Source organism: Triplophysa rosa, linkage group LG9, assembly GCF_024868665.1.
Source record: "Triplophysa rosa linkage group LG9, Trosa_1v2, whole genome shotgun sequence".
Classification (NCBI taxonomy): Eukaryota; Metazoa; Chordata; class Actinopteri; order Cypriniformes; family Nemacheilidae; genus Triplophysa; species Triplophysa rosa.
The window spans coordinates 21,604,745-21,627,197 of record NC_079898.1 but is presented as its reverse complement, the minus strand read 5'-3'; the positions used below and the strand labels follow the sequence as shown (position 1 = coordinate 21,627,197).

At 38.9% G+C, this 22,453-nt stretch overlaps 1 protein-coding gene across 1 annotated transcript in view; it reads left to right on the top strand.

Moving 5' to 3' along the window:
- Positions 1-22,453, top strand: part of eys (eyes shut homolog) — a 212,093-nt gene that overhangs the window by 153,059 nt on the left and 36,581 nt on the right. Inside the window, 2 exon segments of the mRNA XM_057341382.1 lie at positions 3,804-3,912; positions 14,850-15,070. Of these exon segments, the coding sequence (XP_057197365.1) occupies positions 3,804-3,912; positions 14,850-15,070 (330 nt within the window).

Sequence of the window (22,453 nt, the reverse complement as noted above, 5' to 3'; positions counted from 1 at the left end):
GAAAATTCTGTCATCATGTCATTTAAAACCTGTATTATGTTATTGCTTCTGTGGAACACAAAGATATTTTGAGAAATGTATATTTATATCTACACAGGTTTGGAATGACGTGATCTATCCTTTTAAGAGATTAGACTTAATGTCTGCTGGCAGATCCATAGACTTACATTGAAGCAGGGCCCTGAACCGTGTCTAGAAATCAAAATTCACAGTGTTCAGTCTATGAAATTTTAGCGGCATCTAGTAGTGAGATTGCGAATTGCAACCAACGGCTCACTCCACCCCACCCCACCTCCCTTCTTTTTGAAGTACTACTGTGGCTAACACAGGACAAAGATGTCGTCATGTTTTCGCTTCTTTGCCAGAGGAGATAATGTATTTACGAAACACACTCTGTAGAGCAGTTTGTCCGTTTAGGGCTACTGTAGAAACAACATGGCGAATTCCATGCAAGGGGACCTGTGATGTACGTAGATAGAAACAGCTCATTCTAAGGTAATAAAAACATAACGCTTCATTATGTAAGGTCTGTATACACCTGTGAACACATAGTTAGGTATATTATATTGCATTTCTGTCAATAGATCCTCCAAAAAATTACACACTGGACCTTTAAATGGCCCAATAAGCAAGACCATAACAACCACTCACAACACCCATGCAACCACACGACAACACACTGGCTAACGCAGAAAAGGCAACGAGTACTTATATTATCTTTAGAGAACCACCTACATTGTGGGGACCAGAGGCAGATACACAAACATGTGTGTTAGGCATACAAGGCATCTTTCTACATGCAATATTATCTTTTTTTAAATAGAAATTGTCCTTTAATGTAAATGGAAGATAAGAATGAAGCTCTTACATGAGTGAATTGTCCTTTCTCTCACTGTAAATAGCCAGTGTTGTGCTCATTCATGTTCCCTGAGGACCGTATCCTTGTGGCCCACACAAGCTCATCAAAAGGATGTCACCAGCGCCCAGTTAGATCACAGTGCTGTCATCACAAACACGCTCAGCCGTACTGCAGACATTGCACTGGAGTGCTATATGGTCCTTCAGATCTATTTAAAGGAGCCATGAATTAAAACCACAATTTTAACCCGAGATTTTGTTGTATAAATCGTATTCAAGCGAACATCCTGTAAGTGTCAGAACTGAAAACGCCCTTGTTACTGAAATTACAACTGTTATTGACACCAGGCTCAGCGAACACCAGGTGCTGGAATACACCTATTTATAGATAGGTTGAACACCGCCTCCACAGAAAAATATCAACGACTACTTCTCTAGCCCCGCCCACTGGTTCGCGAATGACTTTAGCCACATAGTACACACTCCCGCATTTGTGATGATTGACAAACTGGTAACCATAGCGACATATTTTTCGGCTAAAGATTTGTTTTGTCCGTCAGTTTAAACTAAACTGTTGATATGCGTTGTGTTCTGTTTATGCTCGGAAGGCTCCATCACACAGCGCTCTTTTGCTGTGTTGCCATGTTTGTTATTAATAAGAGGGGTTTTTTTTTATTCTAAGTTTAAGATTCTAAGTTTTTAATTGGGAGGGCCGCAAAGCAATGCACTCTACACAAGGCCTTAAAGTTTGAGAGCCACTGCTTTAAAGAACCTTTGAACCTTCTTCTATGGCATCGCTGTGAAGAACCTTTTAAGCACCTTTATTTTTAAGAGTGTAGTCAATGGTGGCCAAGAACTGTTTGGTTATAAGCATTCTTCCAAATATCTTTCTCCGTGATCATCAGAACAATTAAATTTATACAGATTTGGAACAACTTGAGGGTGAGTAAATGAAGGCATCATTTTCATTTTCAGGTGAACTGTTCCTTAAGTTAGCACAGAAGCATTTCACCACCAACAAAATGATATCACCTTTAAGCTCCAACGAACTTCAAACCATCTAGCGACACCACAGAATCTTGCGTTTACCACTAACGCTCAATTCACTTTCATTAAAGGACGCAATGATCCAGATGAAAGTCCCTATAAATGCAAACAGCTGTCCAATGCTCCTAAAGTGATTATCATGGCATGATTAAAATAATTAGTACCTCATAACGTCCCAGCGTCTGGACTAATATCAGGATATAAGAGTCGTCGCAGGAGTCCGGACGAACAATTGAATCAGCTCGGGTCCTTATGCTCGCCATTCATTGTCAATACCGGTTCGGCACCGGGCTGTCAGTCATGTTGAATTTTCCACTCGCAGGCCCAATGGTGGCATTAATTTGTCAATCTGTATGCAGAGCGACTCTCATAACTTCCCCAGTGTGGTAATTAGTGCTACCTGAAGTTGGAGGGCTTTGATTGCCTTTAGGGAGGTGTCCCGCAAGGCCGCTTCACATTAGCATGAGGCCAATCGCCTTGATTGCTCGCATCTGGTCATTAAAGGAGAGGGACTATTTCCCCCTTTGCCCTGGACCCAACATGCCCTGAAATCAAAAGTCGGTGCTGGAATAATCAAGGCTCAAGTTGTGCTGAAGGAGATGAATGAATGTCGAGGATACCAATGTTTTGTGTGTATGTTTTCTTTACTAAATTAACCATGATTTGACTATATTTTTTTATTGTAAAGTCATAGTAACCTCATATTTACTATCGTCTAGCTAATAGTTTAGCCATGATTTTTTGCAGTTAAAGGAACAGTTCACCCAAAAATTTAAATTCTGTCTTCATTTACTCACCCTCAAGTTGTTTCAAATCAGTATACATTTTCTTTGTTCTGATGAACACAGAGAAAGATATTTGGAAGAATGTAACCAAACAGTATTTGGCCATCATAATAAAGCCATGATTATGTTTCCAAAAGGGTCCCATGTACATGTTGTGTTCCACAATGATGGATATGGATATACTTCAATGGCAATATAATGTCATTTTTGTCAATGTACAACATTGTAAAAAATTCTTTACCACCTTAAATTTTCAATTACAATCATCTTGGCTTTACAAGTCAACTTACTATTTTAGGTTTTGGCCAGTATTCAGTTGAAATTAAGTTGATACTTACTCAATACTAATACTAAATACTAAAAATAGTTGCAATTGCTTAACTTATTTTAATGTGTTAAAGTAATGTAAAAAAGCTGAAATGACTTTGATTTTACTTAAAAGGTTATGGCAGTGTAATTCAAGTGAGCATTAGAGATAACCAAGTCTTTAGTAAAACTATGCTTATTTCTCTCTCTAAATGAAGTTGAAAATGAAAACAAACTGTATCCTATTTATAAATGTTCTTTTTAACAGCACATTTTTCTGGCACACAAACTTCAGATTCAAATGTGCCTTGCAGCTTTTTTTCCTCTTCTTTCCAGTCTCGGACACAGCCGTGGTGTTTGCAGAATTCTCGGCGAGTGAGTCCCCTGATCATGTCAGGATATAGATGAAGCCACGCTTGAAAGCTTCTGGGGGAGATTACTGGAACCTTCAGTGGGTTTTACTGTCGCATTAGGTGTCGGGATTGAAATGTTTTTCAACTCTTGAGCAGGCAGCGGTTGTCGGAAATGATTGAGAAAATGTCTCGCCCGAGTAGCAGAATGGAAAAAGATGTATAGCCCAGAAGATAATATGTATTTTTTTCTCTGTGTAATGCTTTTTTTCAGTGCTGGAGCCCGGTACGAGTCTAGCACCTCAATAGCCCAAAACTTGCCTTACCAATTTGTGTAGTTTTCATGCTTAAATGGATTTATTATGAATGCTGCATGATCTAATGAGATTTTCCTCCTTTCCATGTCCTTGTTTCTGTCTTACTCTTACTTTTGATGTTCTTTCTTTCTCTCTTTTAGATATGCATTGCCATCCAGTGCCAACGGGCAGCTCTGTATGATTGAAATGGTGGTGGCTAATGCAACTGCTAATGGGCAGCAGAGATTCATGAAAGAGTCTGGGTCAAAGGTAAACCTGCATCTGCACATGACTGTCAGTGAATCTTTCATATATTTATCTGCTTGACTTTGAGAACTCCAAACTAAATTTAAACCTGGCTATTGGACATGAAGTTATATTGTATTTTTCAGCCAGGCATAACTTGCCTGACTGAGAAAAAATATACAATTTTTAAACAGACAGCTCAGTCATTTTAAGAGCTGGTGTAATGATATTTGTTCCTGAAATAATAGGTTTTATCGCTCTTGTTAAATGATAAATAATAGGCTTGTGTTTTTGATCATAATTGATGAGATCCTCAGAGGAAGCTATATGCCAATAATCAGACACTTACAAATAGACTAAGAGCCCTAAAGTGAATATAATGACTTTGCAAAAGTTCATTCATAAGCTGTGTAGAAATGATTACAGTTTTTAGTTTGTTGAAACAGCTGTAAGAGAGACAGTGGGGTAGCAAGTCAGATCCGAGCCAATATGCAAGAACTTTTTACCGGGCCCCATCCGTCCGTTACTGGACATCGGTTGTTTACTCGGGTGCGTTATTTAAATGTTGATGCGCGTCAATCGTAACTGTAGACCCCAAGGGAGTGCAAACTCCCAAGCGCCAGAAAGAGGGAGAAGGCGACGCAGCCAGCATTTTGCACGTGTTTTTACACACGACATGTGAGCGGTTTTAACATTTATATGATAATACAGTTGTCAAACATTAAACATTTAGTACTTACATCGCGCTGGCTCTTTCACTCCTTCACCATGTGTCTGTCAATAGAAATTCCCGCCTTCTTGCATTTGATTGGACAGTAATCGTTGCCTTCCTTCATTTGTTTGACCACCTCATTCAGATTGACATTGACGAGTCTTTATGAATTAAACTTCATTCCGTTTCGACACAGCAAGGTAAACAAAGTATATTATACGTTACGTGGGAATAATTGATGATGGGCCGATTTCAACGTTTGTCATGTTATCATCTTTAAAATGCTGTTGATGGTAGGACTACTTTCTTGCGCATCTCATTTCAATGGACTCGGAGGCTTGAGCCACTGCTATGTGTGTGTGTGTGTGTGTGCGCGCGTGCGTGCGTGTGCGTGTGCGCGTGCGCGCGCGTGTGTGTGTGTGTGTGTGTGTGTGTGTGTGTGTGTGTGCGTGCGTGCGTGCGTGCGTGCGTGTAGAGAGAGAGAGAGAGAGAGAGAGAGAGAGAGAGAGAGAGAGAGAGAGAGAGAGCCCCAGTAAAATTAGTGTTTGCAGTAAAACTTTTGAAAGAGTAGGTCTATCAAAATATATTTGTTATCAGTTATAAGCAGCATGAAGAGGAAAACGAACCAGTAGGCTATCAGTGTTAGTGTTTATTAATTCATTTTGTTTTTCTATTTAGTTATTTTATTTATTCGATTTCAGTATGTATTTCTATATTGTTTTTTAAATGTTTTGTTTAGTGAAACGAAACAGTGCACGTGTTTCAACATTCAACAGACCCATGGTATAAACAATAATAATAGAGTGTAAATGACTATATTTATTAAAATTATTAAACGGATGCCACTAATTGGGACAATAAAGATCTCCCTACTACCCCTAACCTCACCATACTGTGACGATGTCACTATGAAAAATAAAATTAATCAGCATTTATGCAGTTCTTTTGAATCTATTATTCTTTATTATTAGAAATGTCTTTTATCACCAGTTATGTCACCTAAAAGTATTAATCACTATTCGTTTTCATTGATATTTAACTCAATTATATCTTTTAATTTATGCAGCATTAGTAATTTTATGTAGCAGTTTCTGTTATTTGGTTGGTTACGGTGCAAGTTCCACTCACTGATGTACCTTTATTAAGAACGGACATCCGGTGTTCAAAATGGCGACTGCCAAGTGGCAAGCGGTATCTCGCTGAGATCCCTTTGAAGACTCACGCGGTCTTTTGTTATTTTAACCGCAGTGAAAGTTAAATCCGTTGGCGATTATAGTGAGCTAATGATTTCTTACTGGATTATCACCCTGCACGGAGTACCAGACTGATTGTTGTTTAAATGCTGTATGGATACCGTCGAGCAAGTGTGTATTCTGACGGAGTGGAAGTCTGAACACTATTATCAGAATACTCAAGGAGTTATAGAGCCACGGAAATGAATCGGACTTTCTGCAAAACTGAGGTCGTGATTCGTGAGTAAAATACGGCGGTTGTGGATACTGTTGATGCCTGATGATATTATTATGATTGTTCTTTTTGCCACATTGACTATTGAACATTCATTTTTGCTGGATGAACAGAACTGAACTGAATGTTTTGGGACTTGAACTGAACTATTTTTCTTGGCTGGATTACATGTTTTATATTCTGGACAAATGCTGATGAACTGGTTGGTCTCTTTTTCTCTGCCTTTATTATGTTTGGTATGCTTTTCTGAACTTTGAACATTGAATATACAGATTCGAAAGTTGAGAAAAAAAATGGCACCCCAGATGGGACAAATTTAGGAATAATTATGAGTAGTTGTGAGAAGGAAATCTCAGTGAAAAAACTTTAAATTCATTGTTTAAAACAATTGAACTGCTGCAAACAGCCCTTTAGACAAAGTGGCTGATCTTCAAAGTGAATCATGTTATGAAATGGAGGGAAATGGCAATCAACCTACTGATAAAGCTTTGAAAGATGATCTTGTGGACTTGATGGCTTCTGATCAAGAGGAGTTTCAACCATGTTTACTCAATTTACAAGAATTCCAGGCTTTTTCAACTCAGGATACTCTGCTGGATATGGATTTATCGGGAAGCTTGGATCTCGGACCTCCATTATCTCCAATCTCGAAAACCACATTGGGAGATACTAGATTTCTAGATACTCTGGAACTTCAGCAATTAAGAAAAATGACACAATCCCAGTATAAAAGTTTGAAGGACACTTTTTTGACGGAAATGGGAGAGTTAAAGAAGGTTGTAGACACTTTTACTATGAATGTAAATGCTGCATCAGAAAAACAAACAATCGAAATTAAACTGCTAATGAGTAATCAGTTTGAATACTTCAGGAAGGAGTTTAATAACATGCTGCATTGGTGACTAAAAAATCAACATTCAGAGGTCTTAAAGGATTTCAATACTGTTATAGAACCCATGGCTGCTACGTTGGATCGTATTCAAAAGGCAACTGATCAATGCACTCAGCAAATGAATAACTTTATTTCTGGGTCAAGTTCAAATCAAACTTTACAGACTGAATTATATCAGTGTAAACAACATCTTCAACAATTAACTCTGGCCAGGGAAGTTTGTAAATTACCGCAACAGAAGTCCATGAAAGTAAATGCTTCTGTGTAAACCATTCTTTACCCATCTGCTAATGTGGTGGAAATTCCAGTGGTGAACCCCAGGTTGCAGCAACTTCATTCTACCATACAATTAGGATTGGCTGATTCTGAATTAAATCCGGCTAATGAATTTGCTACTTCCATTGTGGAAGGTAGAAGACGTTTTCTGGGAAAACAGCCCATTAAAATTCAGTTCCCTTGCTTTGGTCGTCTGGAAGATTGTGATGATCCTTTGATTTTTCTTGAGAAATGTTATAATTTCATGGCTCTCCATCCACTTACAGATGAAGAATTAATGGCAACCCTCAGGAATGCGCTCCATGGAACAGCTAGAGACTGGTGGGATGTGGCTTGACTGGAAACAACTACTTGGCAGGTGTTTGAATCCAAGTTTCTTGCTGCTTTCCTGTCAGAAGACTATGACGATGAGTTAGCAGAGAGAGTAAGAACACGTGTACAGCAAGAAGGTGAGAGCATAAGAGATTTTGCTTACATGTACCGAGCTCTGTGCAAACGTTGGAAGCCACAAATTGCTGAGGAGGAAGTCATAAAGTTAATCCTGAAGAACATTAATCCTCAGATGGCCAGTCAACTTCGCAGTAATGGGGTTAATACTGTAGATGGTCTAGTCCGTCTGGGTCAACAACTGGAAAAAGACAAGGAAAACCAGTTACAATATGATCAACAGAAAAAACCTTGGAAATCCAGAGTAAGTTATCCTGCTTCTGTTCAGCAGAATACTCCGTTATCAGCTTCAGCTCCAGAATCAGATGTTTCGAAAAAATCATTCTGTTGGCGGTGTAAAGGATCTCATTCTCCAGCTTCATGTCCTCAGAATGGTTCTGGGAAGAATCAAAACTATAAGGGGCAGCATAGTTCAAATTCTGTTAAACATAACTCTGGAAATCATCCTATTGTTAGTACTGTCACTCACAGGGAGTCTGTGTATTCACTTAACCATCCCTTTTCTTCATCTCTTCTGCAACAGTTGATTATACCTGTAATTATTGATTCTTGGAAAGGACAGGCATTGGTCGACACAGGATCGTCATATACATTGCTAAATGAGAGATTGTGGTTAACCATGGGTTATCACACTGAAAAACTCAAACCTTGGACAGAAGGTCCTATTTATTTGACTGATGGAGGAGCCAGACAGCCATTAGGATGGGGTGAAGTTAAAACACCGGGCTTGATGAAAGAGAAAAGGAACTTTTTTTAAGACAACTTAAGCAGAATTCAGATGTCTGCACAGCTGTTCTTGGGAAAACAAGTGTTTTGACCCACCAGATTTATGTTACTCAAGACATACCCATAAAACAAAAGCCATATCGTGTATCTCCAACCAAACAGAAGGTTATCAAGCAGCTCATTGATGAGATGATAGATGCTGATGTTATTGAGCCTTCTTCTTCTTCATGGGCCTCTTTTGTGGTCCTGATTCCCAAGAAAATGGGTGGTTATCGTTTCTGTGTAGATTACCGAAAGCTAAATTCAGTATGTCAGTCAGATGCTTATCCATTACCAACTATCCAAGAAATTCTGGAGTCCTTAAATGGTGCTGTTGTTTTTTCCACCCTGGACCTCAACAGTGGATACTGGCAGGTTCAGATGGATAGGGACATTCAAGACAAAACTGCCTTCATTTGCAGTCATGGACTGTTTCATTTTAAGGTCATGGCTTTTGGACTTAAAAATGCACCTGCAACCTTTCAACGGTTGATGGAGAGAGTCCTGGGAGAGTTGCAAAGAATCAACTGCTTTGTTTACTTGGACGATATAATCATTTATTCTCCATCAATGGAACAGCACTTTTTGGACATCCAGGCGGTGTTGAAGAAATTGAAAGAGGCCCACCTGACAGTTAACATGAAGAAAACCCACTTCTTCCAGACATCTCTGACGTTTCTTGGTCACATAGTGTCTGCTGAAGGAATCCAGGCAGATCCTGAAAAAACTAGCGCTGTTCAGGAATTTCCTGTGCCAAAGAACCTCAAAGAAGTCCAGCGATTTCTAGGCATGGCTGGCTGGTATCACCGGTTTGTACCCCAGTTTTCTCAGGTGGCGGAACCTTTGTATGCCTTAAAAAGGAAAGGTGCTAAATTCCTATGGTCTTCTCAGTGTCTATCTGCTTTTGATACCCTTAAACAGCTCCTGGTGTCTCCACCTGTGCTTTGTCATCCTAATTTGAATTTGCCTTTTGTTGTCTATACCGATGCAAGCGAGGTAGGCTTGGGAGCCGTCCTGGTGCAACAAACTGGACTGGGCACAGAGGAAGTTCTTGCATATGCCAGTCGGACCTTAAATCAAGCAGAAAGAAATTATACCACTACGGAGCATATTATCTGGAAGGAAAGTTCTTCACTGTAGTAACTGACCACTCTTCCTTGATGTGGATCTTCAAATCTCAAGAACCAAATACCAGATTAATTCGATGGGCACTTTGACTCCAGGAATTCCATTTCACTGTGGAGTATCGAAAAGGGAAGTATAATGCAGTCCCTGATGCTCTGTCTAGAGCTCCTTTGGAACTCAAGGAACCAGGAGTTCTAACTTGTTCTACGGCTTTATCTCTAAAGCCTAAATCAGAGAAAACCAAGCTCCTGACCCTGCCGATTGCAGATTATGATGTCTGGAAAGCACAACAGATTGACTCGGACATTCAAAATCTGTATGGACAAATAGTGGAGTTGGGAGAAGTCATTGTCAATTCCTCTACAAAATTTACCATACTCGAGGACAAAGTTTTTAGAGTTGTCCAGTCCCCACACAAAACTGTGTACCAAGTGTATATACCAAAGTCTCTTCACGAATACCCACTTGCTGGTCACCTTGGTCAGTTTAAAACTTGCAAGAGACTTCAAGCTTTGGTGTACTGGCCAAACCTAACTCAAAATGTGAAGGAGTTTGTGCAGAGTTGTCATATTTGCCAGCTCTACATGCCTGAATGCCGTAAACTGCCTGGGTTACTGCAACAAACCACTGTACAGCGGACATGGGAGATGCTTGGAGTAGACTTGATGGGTCCGTTTCCCAAGAGTTCTTCAGGGAATGTCTTTCTGCTGGTCTTTGTGGATTACTACTCTCGATGGGTGGAACTTTTTAGTTTACGCAAAGCCACAGCTGAAATTGTCTCGCAGATTCTGGTTGGAGAAATACTCACCCTTTGGGGGGTCCCAGATTACATCTTGTCTGATCGAGGACCTCAGTTCGTATCTTCTGTGTTTCAGGAACTCTGTAGGTCATGGAACATAGGACACAAAATGACAACTGCATACCACCTGCAACCAAATCGCACGGAAAGAGTGAATCGTACACTTAAAATGATGGTGGCTTCCTATGTCGGTGATAATCATAAACATTGGGACAAGTTTCTACCAGAGTTTAGGTTTGCTCTTAATTCTGCTGTTAATGAATCCACAGGAGTAACTCCCGCTGAGTTGAACCTCACCCGTCCACTTAGAGGACCTATGGATGTGTTACTGCAACCACGAGATGTTTGTCCTGATGATTCTTGTTATGACAAAGTGACAGAATTGCATCAAATGAAGGATTATGTGGATAAGAGATTACATACAGCTCATCAACGTCAAAAACGAAACTATGACAAGAATCGGAGAGAAGTGGTGTTTGAGGAAAAAGATAGAGTTTGGATGCGTACTCACCCTTATTCTAAGGCAGCGAAGTTCTTTTCCGCGAAACTTGCTCCAAAATGGCAAGGACCTTACCGGATAGTCCAGAAGTTGGGACCTCTGAACTATGAAATTGTCCTGGAGGACTCAGGAGAGGATTTAAGGGTTGTCCATGTCTCCAAACTTAGACCCTGCTTCCCTTCTGCACGAGAACTCGAATTGTTACAAAAAAATGAAGAATTTCTTGGATTTACTGAGAAAGAGATTCTAGGTCCTCTGATTTAATGCCTTTACCCTAAGGGCCGGCTTTTCTTAAGGAGAGGGGAATGTGACGATGTCACTATGAAAAATAAAATTAATCAGCATTTATGCTGTTCTTTTGAATCTATTATTCTTTATTATTAGAAATGTCTTTTATCACCAGTTATGTCACCTAAAAGTATTCATCACTATTCGTTTTCATTGATATTTAACTCAATTATATCTTTCAATTTATGCAGCATTAGTAATTTTATGTAGCAGTTTCTGTTATTTGGTTGGTTACGGTGCAATTTCCACTCACGGATGTACCTTTATTAAGAACGGACATCCAGTGTTCAAAATGGCGACTGCCAAGTGGCAAGCGGAATCTCACTGAGATCCCTTTGAAGACTCGCGCGGTCTTTTGTTATTTTAACCGCAGTGAAAGTTAAATCAGTTGGCGATTATAGTGAGCTAATGATTTCTTACTGGATTATCACCCTGCACGGAGTACCAGACTGATTGTTGTTTAAATGCTGTATGGATACCGTCGAGCAAGTGTGTATTCTGACGGAGTGGAAGTCTGAACACTATTATCAGAATACTCAAGGAGTTATAGAGCCACGGAAATGAATCGGACTTTCTGCAAAACTGAGGTCGTGATTCGTGAGTAAAATACGGCGGTTGTGGATACTGTTGATGCCTGATGATATTATTATGATTGTTCTTTTTGCCACATTGACTATTGAACATTCATTTTTGCTGGATGAACAGAACTGAACTGAATGTTTTGGGACTTGAACTGAACTATTTTTCTTGGCTGGATTACATGTTTTATATTCTGGACAAATGCTGATGAACTGGTTGGTCTCTTTTTCTCTGTCTTTATTATGTTTGGTATGCTTTTCTGAACTTTGAACATTGAATATACAGATTCGAAAGTTGAATAATGTGATTTGTGTTCAATGTTTTGTTTCCTCTCTATGTCAAAGACTGTTTATTTGCAAAAGTTAAGAATGTTCTAACTCATAAGTACAGGGTCTGTGAATATTTATATACATAGGCCTTTGCAAGTTTCTTGACTAAAAGTAAAGTTTGGTTTGGTTTGATTAAATGACAGTAACTCTGTCTGGCACCCCAGTAATAAAAAACAAAAATTTAATCAACCAAATAACAAGAAGCGTTACAATACACTTTATTATTAAAGCATCACAAAACCTTAAACAACATTTATTTAGATATTAACAGAGTTGGGTGTGTTGCACATCATAGAAAACAATGTTAGCAACTGTAAGTTATTACAGTAGAGAAAACTAGTTAATTTAGCTATTTTTGGCTTCCGGGTTTAAAATCCTCATCTGGCAAACGTCAAAGGATGCGACGTGGCCATGTACTATAGTACATTGATGACGCGTCTGTCTCATAATTATTCATGAGACTGTGTTTTCTTGCTCAATGAGAAGACATTTCTCCTAATTATTCATGACAGCGCCTTGTGTATTTCTATCTGACCCTTCAGAGAGAGGCGTTCATGGCAGATGATAGTAATCTGATGGATAAATGAAGAAAAAGCAGAACACTTAACCAGGAGTTGCAAAAAATACATAATCCGATAATTATATATAAAAGTATATTTTTATGTGAAATGCACTATATGCGGTATACTTTATATGTGGAGGAACGGCTTCTCCACTGAAAGTGATAAATACATGACAGTTGTTGAAATTGTGGCACACAGAAACAGGCGCGGAGGGCCATTTGGAGCTCTTGGTGGGCCGGAGCGCTTGTGGACCAGTTACAGCTCAATGTGTCACGTTCGGAAGTCGAACAGACTGAGTTAGGGGACTTCCGACACTGATGAAAGGGGGTTTCCCAACCAGAAAGGGGTTTCCCAACCAGCGGAATGCAGTCGCCTTGTTAGAGCGCCTGTCTCCCAAGCCGGAACGTTCGCCGGTTTAAACTTTGAAGCCCGCTCTCATGGATGCGAGTAAGGCCGGAACAGTAGAAAACTGGGTTTTACTCGGGGAAAGCTTTTAGTAATTAAGTTTGGACTCGCTCATGATGGCAGTCTGTGTCAGGAATGCGGTGCCGTGACCCAGGGCTGGAGTTTTAAAAAGATCCCATGTGTGCTCGGCCACGCACGGAAATGGACAAGAAACGTGTTTTCTCTTCGTAAGACATACAAAAACTTGCATAAGAAATAAGCATGGTTAAATATATTGCATATGTATAATGTGTACAAGCACGTCAATGTTTTAGTTGTTCTAGATTGCGTATAGCACTGCTCAAACGTGATATTTGGCAGCCGGAAGAATCAACAGTTGTACACTCACGCGTGATTTCTTTCATTGTGCGACGTGACATGCACCTTAGTACGAAACATTGGTAAAAACATCATTCGGATGCATTGTCTAATACCACCGCTATATTTTCCTCTTTGGTTGAGCTGAGCTCCCGCGTCCCTCCCTGTACTGTAGCCTGCCTCGTTCCCCACACTTTCGAGAATGGGTCCCGGTACTGGAGTTGCCAGGTATTCATCAGAGTATGAATACACATTAAGAATCTCATCAATTAACATTTATCCTTAGAATATAAATAAACATTATGGCAGCCGCAGTACATTATGAAAGTAGCCCCAAAACCCGCGGCTCCATAATTTTGAAATTTCTGAAATCATGCCACGTTACAATACAAAATACAAAGTTCCACCAGCCAGAGGGAGATGAATGACACCACACGCGTCTATTCACAAACAGGAAATAGAACTTGCTTGCAGGATTTTTTATTTGTTAATGTCTCGCGGGCAAGACGCAAGTGTTACTGAATATGTACCGAGTAAAATATTACTGAAAATTGATTAGTAATGCCTTACAGCAAAAAGTAATACGTTACTGTAATACATTACTTTTGTAACGCATTACTCCCAACACTGCTCATATCACATTTAGTGGTTTCTGTAAAACCGATGTTGCTTGAAAGTAGATTCGTGTAATGACCATAGACTGTATAAAACATACAGTGACTAATATATTTTAAGATATGGAATCGGATCACTTTCTCTCGTGCCCCGCCCACACCCCCACTCTTCTTCTCACAGCGTTCACGCCCATTTTAATTGCATTTTTCAAAAACGACAGTGAGGTGGAATGTAGCTGAAAGGGGGAGGTTTCATGACACTTTAAACACCTGTTTTCAAATATTTTCATTTAGTTCAAAATAAATGCCTGTATGATCTGATATGTGATGTAAAATGTAGAAGAGTGAGTTGGCAACAGATGGATTTGAACTTGCATTCATGTGTAGAGTCAGAACTACTTGTTAATCACCTTACTCACTACGCCACTGAAGCTGCTGGCAAAGTGGTGTCGTTTTTACACTCTAATTCTGGGGTAGGACCCACTCCCATGTGTCCATAGGTAGACCAGATCTACCTTTATCTAGTCATTTTCTACAATATTGTACGGCCATAAATAAAACTTGGATGCGGGCCCCCAATCCCCCAGGCCCATATGCACCTGCATACCCTGCACACCCAGACGCTATGCATCTGAAGAGAGATAACAACTAGCAAAGGAAAGTCAGACAAACAAAAAGAAATGCTTGTCTTGAGAACTACAGGCTTTTGAGTAAAACTCAATGACACATCTTTGCATTGAAAAATGCTTTTTATTCTTTACAGAGACATGCAAAAAAAACTGTGATATGTAGTATGCTTAACTGCAAATCAATATAAGCATCTTTTTTGTTAACATATGCTTAGGTGGTGTTCGGCCCCATGTTTCTGGGTGGAGTTCCATCTCTCTCAGAGCTCCACCACAGCGGTGCCAATGTCTCCGGCTTCATTGGATGCATCCGTGAACTACAGATTGGCTCCAGGGAGCTGTATGTTGTGGGTGAAGCAATCAGAGGCCAAAATATTCAGGACTGTGACTCGGCAATCTGTCAGCACCAACCCTGCCGCAATGGAGGAACCTGTGTCAGGTATGGTTTTGTTATATCCTCCAGTTTTTAATTCACTAGTTTCAATACTACTGTAGATCTGTAAATGATTCTGATGTGACACTTGATGAAAAAAAAACGTTTGAATTAGATATGAACTTTTTTAATTAAATCAGATCTCCTGGGGGAGGACAGCAGCTCAGAGGGTGACCCTGTCACCTCATAGCAAGGTCACTGATTTGTGTGGCGTTTGCATGTTCTCAGTGTGTTGGCAGAGGTCTCCATTTCACGTTTATGCATTTGGCAGACGCTTTTATCCAAAGTGACTCAGTGCATTCAGGCTTTACCTTTTATCAGGATGTGCATGGCCTTTGAACTAAAACCAGTGACCTTGGTATTGATAGTGTGGGAATATTTTTTAGATAAAAGTATGATTTAAATATCAATATAATCAATAAGTGTTTTCTTTCATTTGTTTCATTAAGCTGTGTGTTTTTGTCATGTGCTTTCTATTTCACTCAGTGGAAAGTACTGGGGCAAACAAAGAAAACAGAGAACTTTGGGGGTTGGAGTCGTAAATGATCTAGATAAACACACACACATATAAAGAGTCACAAAGAAAAATAAATGTTATGAATCAATCCACTGTATATGTTCTAAGTATAATCATGAGTTGTGATGTGTTTTAATGAATCATAGGATTAAGAAACAACGCTATATAATTAAAAACATTAGATGATTAAGTGTTTTCTTTTTACTAAAAGATACACTTTATTATTAAAGCATCACAAAACCTTAAACAACATTTATTTAGATATTAACAGAGTTGGGTGTGTTGCACATCATAGAAAACAATGTTAGCAACTGTAAGTTATTACAGTAGAGAAAACTAGTTAATTTAGCTATTTTTGGCTTCCGGGTTTAAAATCCTCATCTGGCAAACGTCAAAGGATGCGACGTGGCCATGTACTATAGTACATTGATGACGCGTCTGTCTCATAATTATTCATGAGACTGTGTTTTCTTGCTCAATGAGAAGACATTTCTCCTAATTATTCATGACAGCGCCTTGTGTATTTCTATCTGACCCTTCAGAGAGAGGCGTTCATGGCAGATGATAGTAATCTGATGGATAAATGAAGAAAAAGCAGAACACTTAACCAGGAGTTGCAAAAAATACATAATCCGATAATTATATATAAAAGTATATTTTTATGTGAAATGCACTATATGCGGTATACTTTATATGTGGAGGAACGGCTTCTCCACTGAAAGTGATAAATACATGACAGTTGTTGAAATTGTGGCACACAGAAACAGGCGCGGAGGGCCATTTGGAGCTCTTGGTGGGCCGGAGCGCTTGTGGACCAGTTACAGCTCAATGTGTCACGTTCGGAAGTCGAACAGACTGAGTTAGGGGACTTCCGACACTGATGAAAGGGGGTTTCCCAACCAGAAAGGGGTTTCCCAACCAGCGGAATGCAGTCGCCTTGTTAGAGCGCCTGTCTCCCAAGCCGGAACGTTCGCCGGTTTAAACTTTGAAGCCCGCTCTCATGGATGCGAGTAAGGCCGGAACAGTAGAAAACTGGGTTTTACTCGGGGAAAGCTTTTAGTAATTAAGTTTGGACTCGCTCATGATGGCAGTCTGTGTCAGGAATGCGGTGCCGTGACCCAGGGCTGGAGTTTTAAAAAGATCCCATGTGTGCTCGGCCACGCACGGAAATGGACAAGAAACGTGTTTTCTCTTCGTAAGACATACAAAAACTTGCATAAGAAATAAGTTATGTCACCAAAAAGTATTAATCACTATTCGTTTTCATTGATATTTAACTCAATTATATCTTTAAATTTATGCAGCATTAGTAGTTTTATGTAGCAGTTTCTGTTATTTGGTTGGTTACGGTGCAAGTTCCACTCACGGATGTACCTTTATTAAGAACGGACATCCGGTGTTCAAAATGGCGACTGCCAAGTGGCAAGCGGTATCTCGCTGAGATCCCTTTGTAGACTCACGCGGTCTTTTGTTATTTTAACCTCAGTGAAAGTTAAATCTGTTGGCGATTATAGTGAGCTAATGACTTCTTACTGGATTATCACCCTGCACGGAGTACCAGACTGATTGTTGTTTAAATGCTGTATGGATACCGTCGAGCAAGTGTGTCTGACGGAGTGGAAGTCTGAACACTATTCTCGGAATACTCAAGGAGTTGTAAAGCCACGGAAATGAATCGGACTTTCTGCAAAACTGAGGTCGTGATTCGTGAGTAAAATACGGCGGTTGTGGATACTGTTGATGCCTGATGATATTATTATGATTGAACAGTCATTTTTGCTGGATGAACAGAACTGAACTATTTTTCTTGGCGGGATTACATTGCTTATATTCTGGACAAATGCTGATGAACTGGTTGCTCTCTTTTCCTCTGTCTTTATTATGTTTGGTATGCTTGCTGAACTTTGAACACACAATATACAGATTCGAAAGTTGAATAATGTGATTTATTATGTTCAATGTTTTGTTTCCTCTCTCTGTCAAAAAACTGTTTATTTGCAAAAGTTAAGAATGTTCTAACTCATAACTACAGGGTCGGTGAATATTTATATACATAGGCCTTTGTAAGTTTCTTGACCAAAAGTAAAGTTTGGTTTGATTAAATGACAGTAACTCTGTCTGGCACCCCAGTAATAAAAAATAAAAATTTAATCAACCAAATTACAAGAAGCGTTACAGTAGGGCCCCGCTAGCTTGGGGGCACCCTAGTGGCCAAAAGTGGTTAAATCATTTGATGCTTTAGCACCTGATCAGCCTGCACCAAATAATTCAAACGCACCTAATAACAGACAGGTCTGACTCGGTGGAAAAACCCATCAAAACTTCTAATTCAGCTATGAGGTGGGTTACCCTCGCTTTGACGCTCAGCCAGTTTCTTTAGAGGAACAACATCTTTGTATGGAGTCCTTCAAATAAAGTAAGTCATGGTGGAGATAAGTTTAGGCTGAAATTGATTAAAGTGACACGGTGGAATGTCAACATGTGATTTTTAAGACGTCTTAAAATGACTGCTGTCTGATATTGTGAATTATATTTTGCTGTCATCAGATGCGTCTGCTAAAATTGTATGATAATTAGACCCTGGCTCCATATAGTGTTAAAAGCAAACTGCATAGTATGTTTTATAGACAAATGACAGCATCTACAAAAGCAGATTTGAGACCAGTGCTTTGAACTCTGATTTCCCTTGAAACTGATAGGTTTCTTGTAGGGTTAGTTTGAATACCATCTAGCAATGAAAATAGGACTAATGCAATTGTTGTAATTGCCTAGTTTAAGTCGGTTTTTAGTTAGTTAGATCACAGCATCCATAACATTCATATATTTTTTTAGGGAGGAAAAGATATTTGATACAGTTAAATATGTCTTACATTTTTTTATTTCTAAATATCTCCAGCAATTAAATTTGTATAAGTGGAATGTGGGTTCACCATAGTCTAGAAAACCAGCACTGAAATCTTTAGGGTTCTTTACTATTTAATAAAAATGATTTCAGTAATATTTACTTGATTTGTGTTCATGCTACTGTATTTAGTTTCAATTATTATTGATAGCTCAAATTTTATTACATTTTAAAGTATCAAAACAATTTTTGGAGTGGTGGTGCCGCCCCTGGTATAGAAACTCAATCATGAAACGCACATGCCAAATATTTGATTCCAAAACAAAGAAGGTTTATTTCTATACCAAACTGTAAACAATTGTGTGTGCTGTTATGTGGTTGAACGTAAAATAAATCCAGGTTATATATATATGACATATAATTCCATATAGGCCTACTCAATATTACTTTTGTGCAATTCAAAGAAAAAAATGTTAGTATGCATGTGTGGGGGTCTCAGGTCTTGTATTTGCTTAGGTTCCCCAAAATGATAAACACGCCCCTGACTGTATGATGAGAACACAAACAATCATTTACAATCTGACAACTTATATGAATTCTTAATGATTAAATACAGTTTATATGTGACTTAAATATAACATAAACATGTATACTTAAATGTGTTTCTCTTGTTCTTGTCATATTGAATCTGTCTTGTTCTTCTGTTTGTTTTTCATCTCTGTTGGTTTGATCTTTTATTGTATATCAGCTCATGTTCAGTGTGTTTATGTTTGTTTATTGCTGTCACGGTCATACCGTGTCTTGTTAGTGTGTTATTGAGGGATTTGCCTGCTTGATTGGGGACACCTGGTGGAGATGGGTTATGAGTGTTTATATTGCCTGTTAATGTTAAGATCAGTAGGAAGGGGGGAAGGTTCTTTTGTTGTTTTCCTGTTGTCCCATGGGGCCATGATGAGATCTACGTGTTGAATTTAATCAATCAAGCAATAGATTGTTAATAAACGATTTCTTTTTACTTATACTTTTGTAATGATTATCATTTTGTTGCAGTTACGTGCAATAACTGTTACAATTGCTCTGTAAAGTGATTTTGGTTTCTAGAAAAGCACAAACTATTATTCTTATTCTCATCATTATGACATCATTGAGGTGTAAAGCAGAATTCTTCATATTTTAACAGTGAATGTGACTCTGGATGCTGATTCAGCTCATCCTCGTCTCATCGTGTCTCATGATGGCAAACAAGTGAGATATGAAGACAAACAACATGAAAGAGTGAAGAATGAAGATAAAGGACAAAATGACAAGTTTGATTCACGTCCCTGTGTTGTTGGAAATGAAGGATTCTCTTCAGGGTGTTTTTATTATGAGGTGCAGGTGAAGGGGGCAGATAGGTGGCGTGTGGGCGTGGCCAAAGAATCTGCTCAGAGGAAGGGCTGGTTCAGTCTGAATCCTCAGAATGGATACTGGACTGTGAGTTTGAGCGGTGACAATTATTATTTTGCTGGTGAATATCTTGTTTGTCTTTCTCTGAGTGTGGAGCCTGAGAGGATCGGTGTGTTTGTGGATTATGAGGAGGGTCGAGTCTCATTTTATGATGTGAAGTCCATGTGTCATATTTACTCTTTTACTGATCAATCTTTCACTGAGAAACTATATCCTGTTTTATCTTTGTTTTCCTCTGTTCCACTCATCATCTGTAGTGATCTCTCATGAGATCTGATAAATATCTGATCTGAACATAAAGGGAGGAGAGAATAACAGACAGAGAACAGAATAAACATTTTCATGACCATCAGGATCTTGTGATTATAAATTCAGTTTCAGGATTAAAATGAGGAAATAGAAACTCAGTAGACTTTAGTGGTTACGGGAATCATTTCAGTGTCCTAAACTTTTGATCAGTAGTGTATATATACACATACACTCACCTAAAGGATTATTAGGAACACCTGTTCAATTTCTCATTAATGCAATTATCTAATCAACCAATCACATGGNCCCGATAGAACATCTTTGGGATGTGGTGGAACGGGAGCTTCGTGCCCTGGATGTGCATCCCACAAATCTCCATCAACTGCAAGATGCTATCCTATCAATATGGGCCAACATTTCTAAAGAATGCTTTCAGCACCTTGTTGAATCAATGCCACGTAGAATTAAGGCAGTTCTGAAGGCGAAAGGGGGTCAAACACCGTATTAGTATGGTGTTCCTAATAATCCTTTAGGTGAGTGTATATTGTCACTTTGTGAAGTGCTCTGAAGACTTGATGAATACATGATTGTGTTGAATCTTTACTTTAATAAAAGTATTTCAGAAGCAGTTGAGTCGGTGTGATGAGTTTAGTTTTTCTTCAGTTGAGTTTGTTCTGTCTCATCATCACTCAGTGTTTCTGGATGTGGTCATATGTTTTTAGTTTATTTTGTGATGTTCTGTGGCAGATCTGACTTCAGTTTATTTGCATTTATTGTTCCAGATCATATTTGTTACTCAATTTTGGATCAGAGTTTAAAGTTGGTTTTTATTGTGATTGTATCCGCTGATTGTGAAGACAAGAAAAGAAAAAAAAACTGTAACAAACGATTGTGAATGAACATTTGCATTTGAGATGTTCACCAATAGAACTTGTATTCATTATGTTAAACATATTTGTAATGTTATGAAATTATTTTGTCATTCATTTTTTTACTTGTTTTATTGTTACATATATTTTCAGTTTATTGATATTAATTTGTTTAGTCTGTTAAAATAAATGATTCACCACAATTAGTACAGGTTGTTTTTTTCAACCCCATGACACTCATAATGAGATGATGTTTAGTGTCACATACAGATGAGAGAGAGATGGATCAGATCACACAGGTATTATATCTTAAATGAATCAACAGAGATGTTCTTGAAGTGTCTGGATGATAACAGGGTTTTTATGACACACACAATGAAGAAGACGATGAGATGAGATGAGGGACGACTGGATGAAGATGAAATCTCTGATAACAGCGAGTGAGAGTCTGTAGAATCAAACAAGTCCAGATAAAGTCTGACGGTGAATGTGTTCTTTTGTGTTGTTATAATATGGATTCATTATAATTGTGTATGTCAGACTAAATAATAAAAGTAATAACACTTACTGTAAATCTCACTTCTTGTTGTATGTCTGAGCATGTCGTGTTTTCATTTGCTTTTAATAAATGAAACCGTTTTTTATCTTTTGTGATAGTATGTTTGTTTAACTGTTGTGTTTTTAATGGTGTGGTTTTATTTTAAACATTTAGATTTTATTATAATCACGGCTGGAAATGAAGGGGAAACACAGAGCGACAGAGTTCCACATCAAAATGTTGAGGATTTCCATTTTTTATCCATAAAATATCCTCCAGATGCCTGTGAGTTATTAAATTAGATTTTTTTAATAAATTCATACATTGAAGTGTTAACAACATAAAGGCCATGGGTTCAATCCCATAACACACTGATCACTGATATACAGTCACACAACAGATGAAGAGAGAACTCCAGTTTTCATTTAATCAGCATTTCTAAATGTACTCCAGCCATTCAGTCCAGAAGTTAAGAACAGTATCGTCTCGGGTTACTTGGCTGTAACCCTGTTCCCTGAAAAAGCGGGAACGAGATGCTGCGTTTCAAACGCTATGGGAGAACAGTCTGTTCGACCGGTTGTGAAGCACGTGTGTCAAACACGCCAAATTTTTTTTGGCTTTAAATAACCTAGGCAGGTGACGTGGCTAATTACACCAGCACCTGCAGGTTATAAATACACGTGAAAGCAGACGCGTCTTCAGGTTCCAACTTTGTCTGAAAGGACGTCCGGGCACGCCTACAGTGCGGCATTGAGGCGCAGCATCTCGTTCCCACTTTTTCAGGGAACAGGGTTACAGCCAAGTAACCCGAGACGTTCCCTTTCAAAAGCTACACTCGATGCTGCGTTTCAAACGCTATGGGAACGAGAATACCAACGCTGCCGCACTGGAAGTGTCTGGACACCCCCAAGGTTGTGTGGTGTGTGTG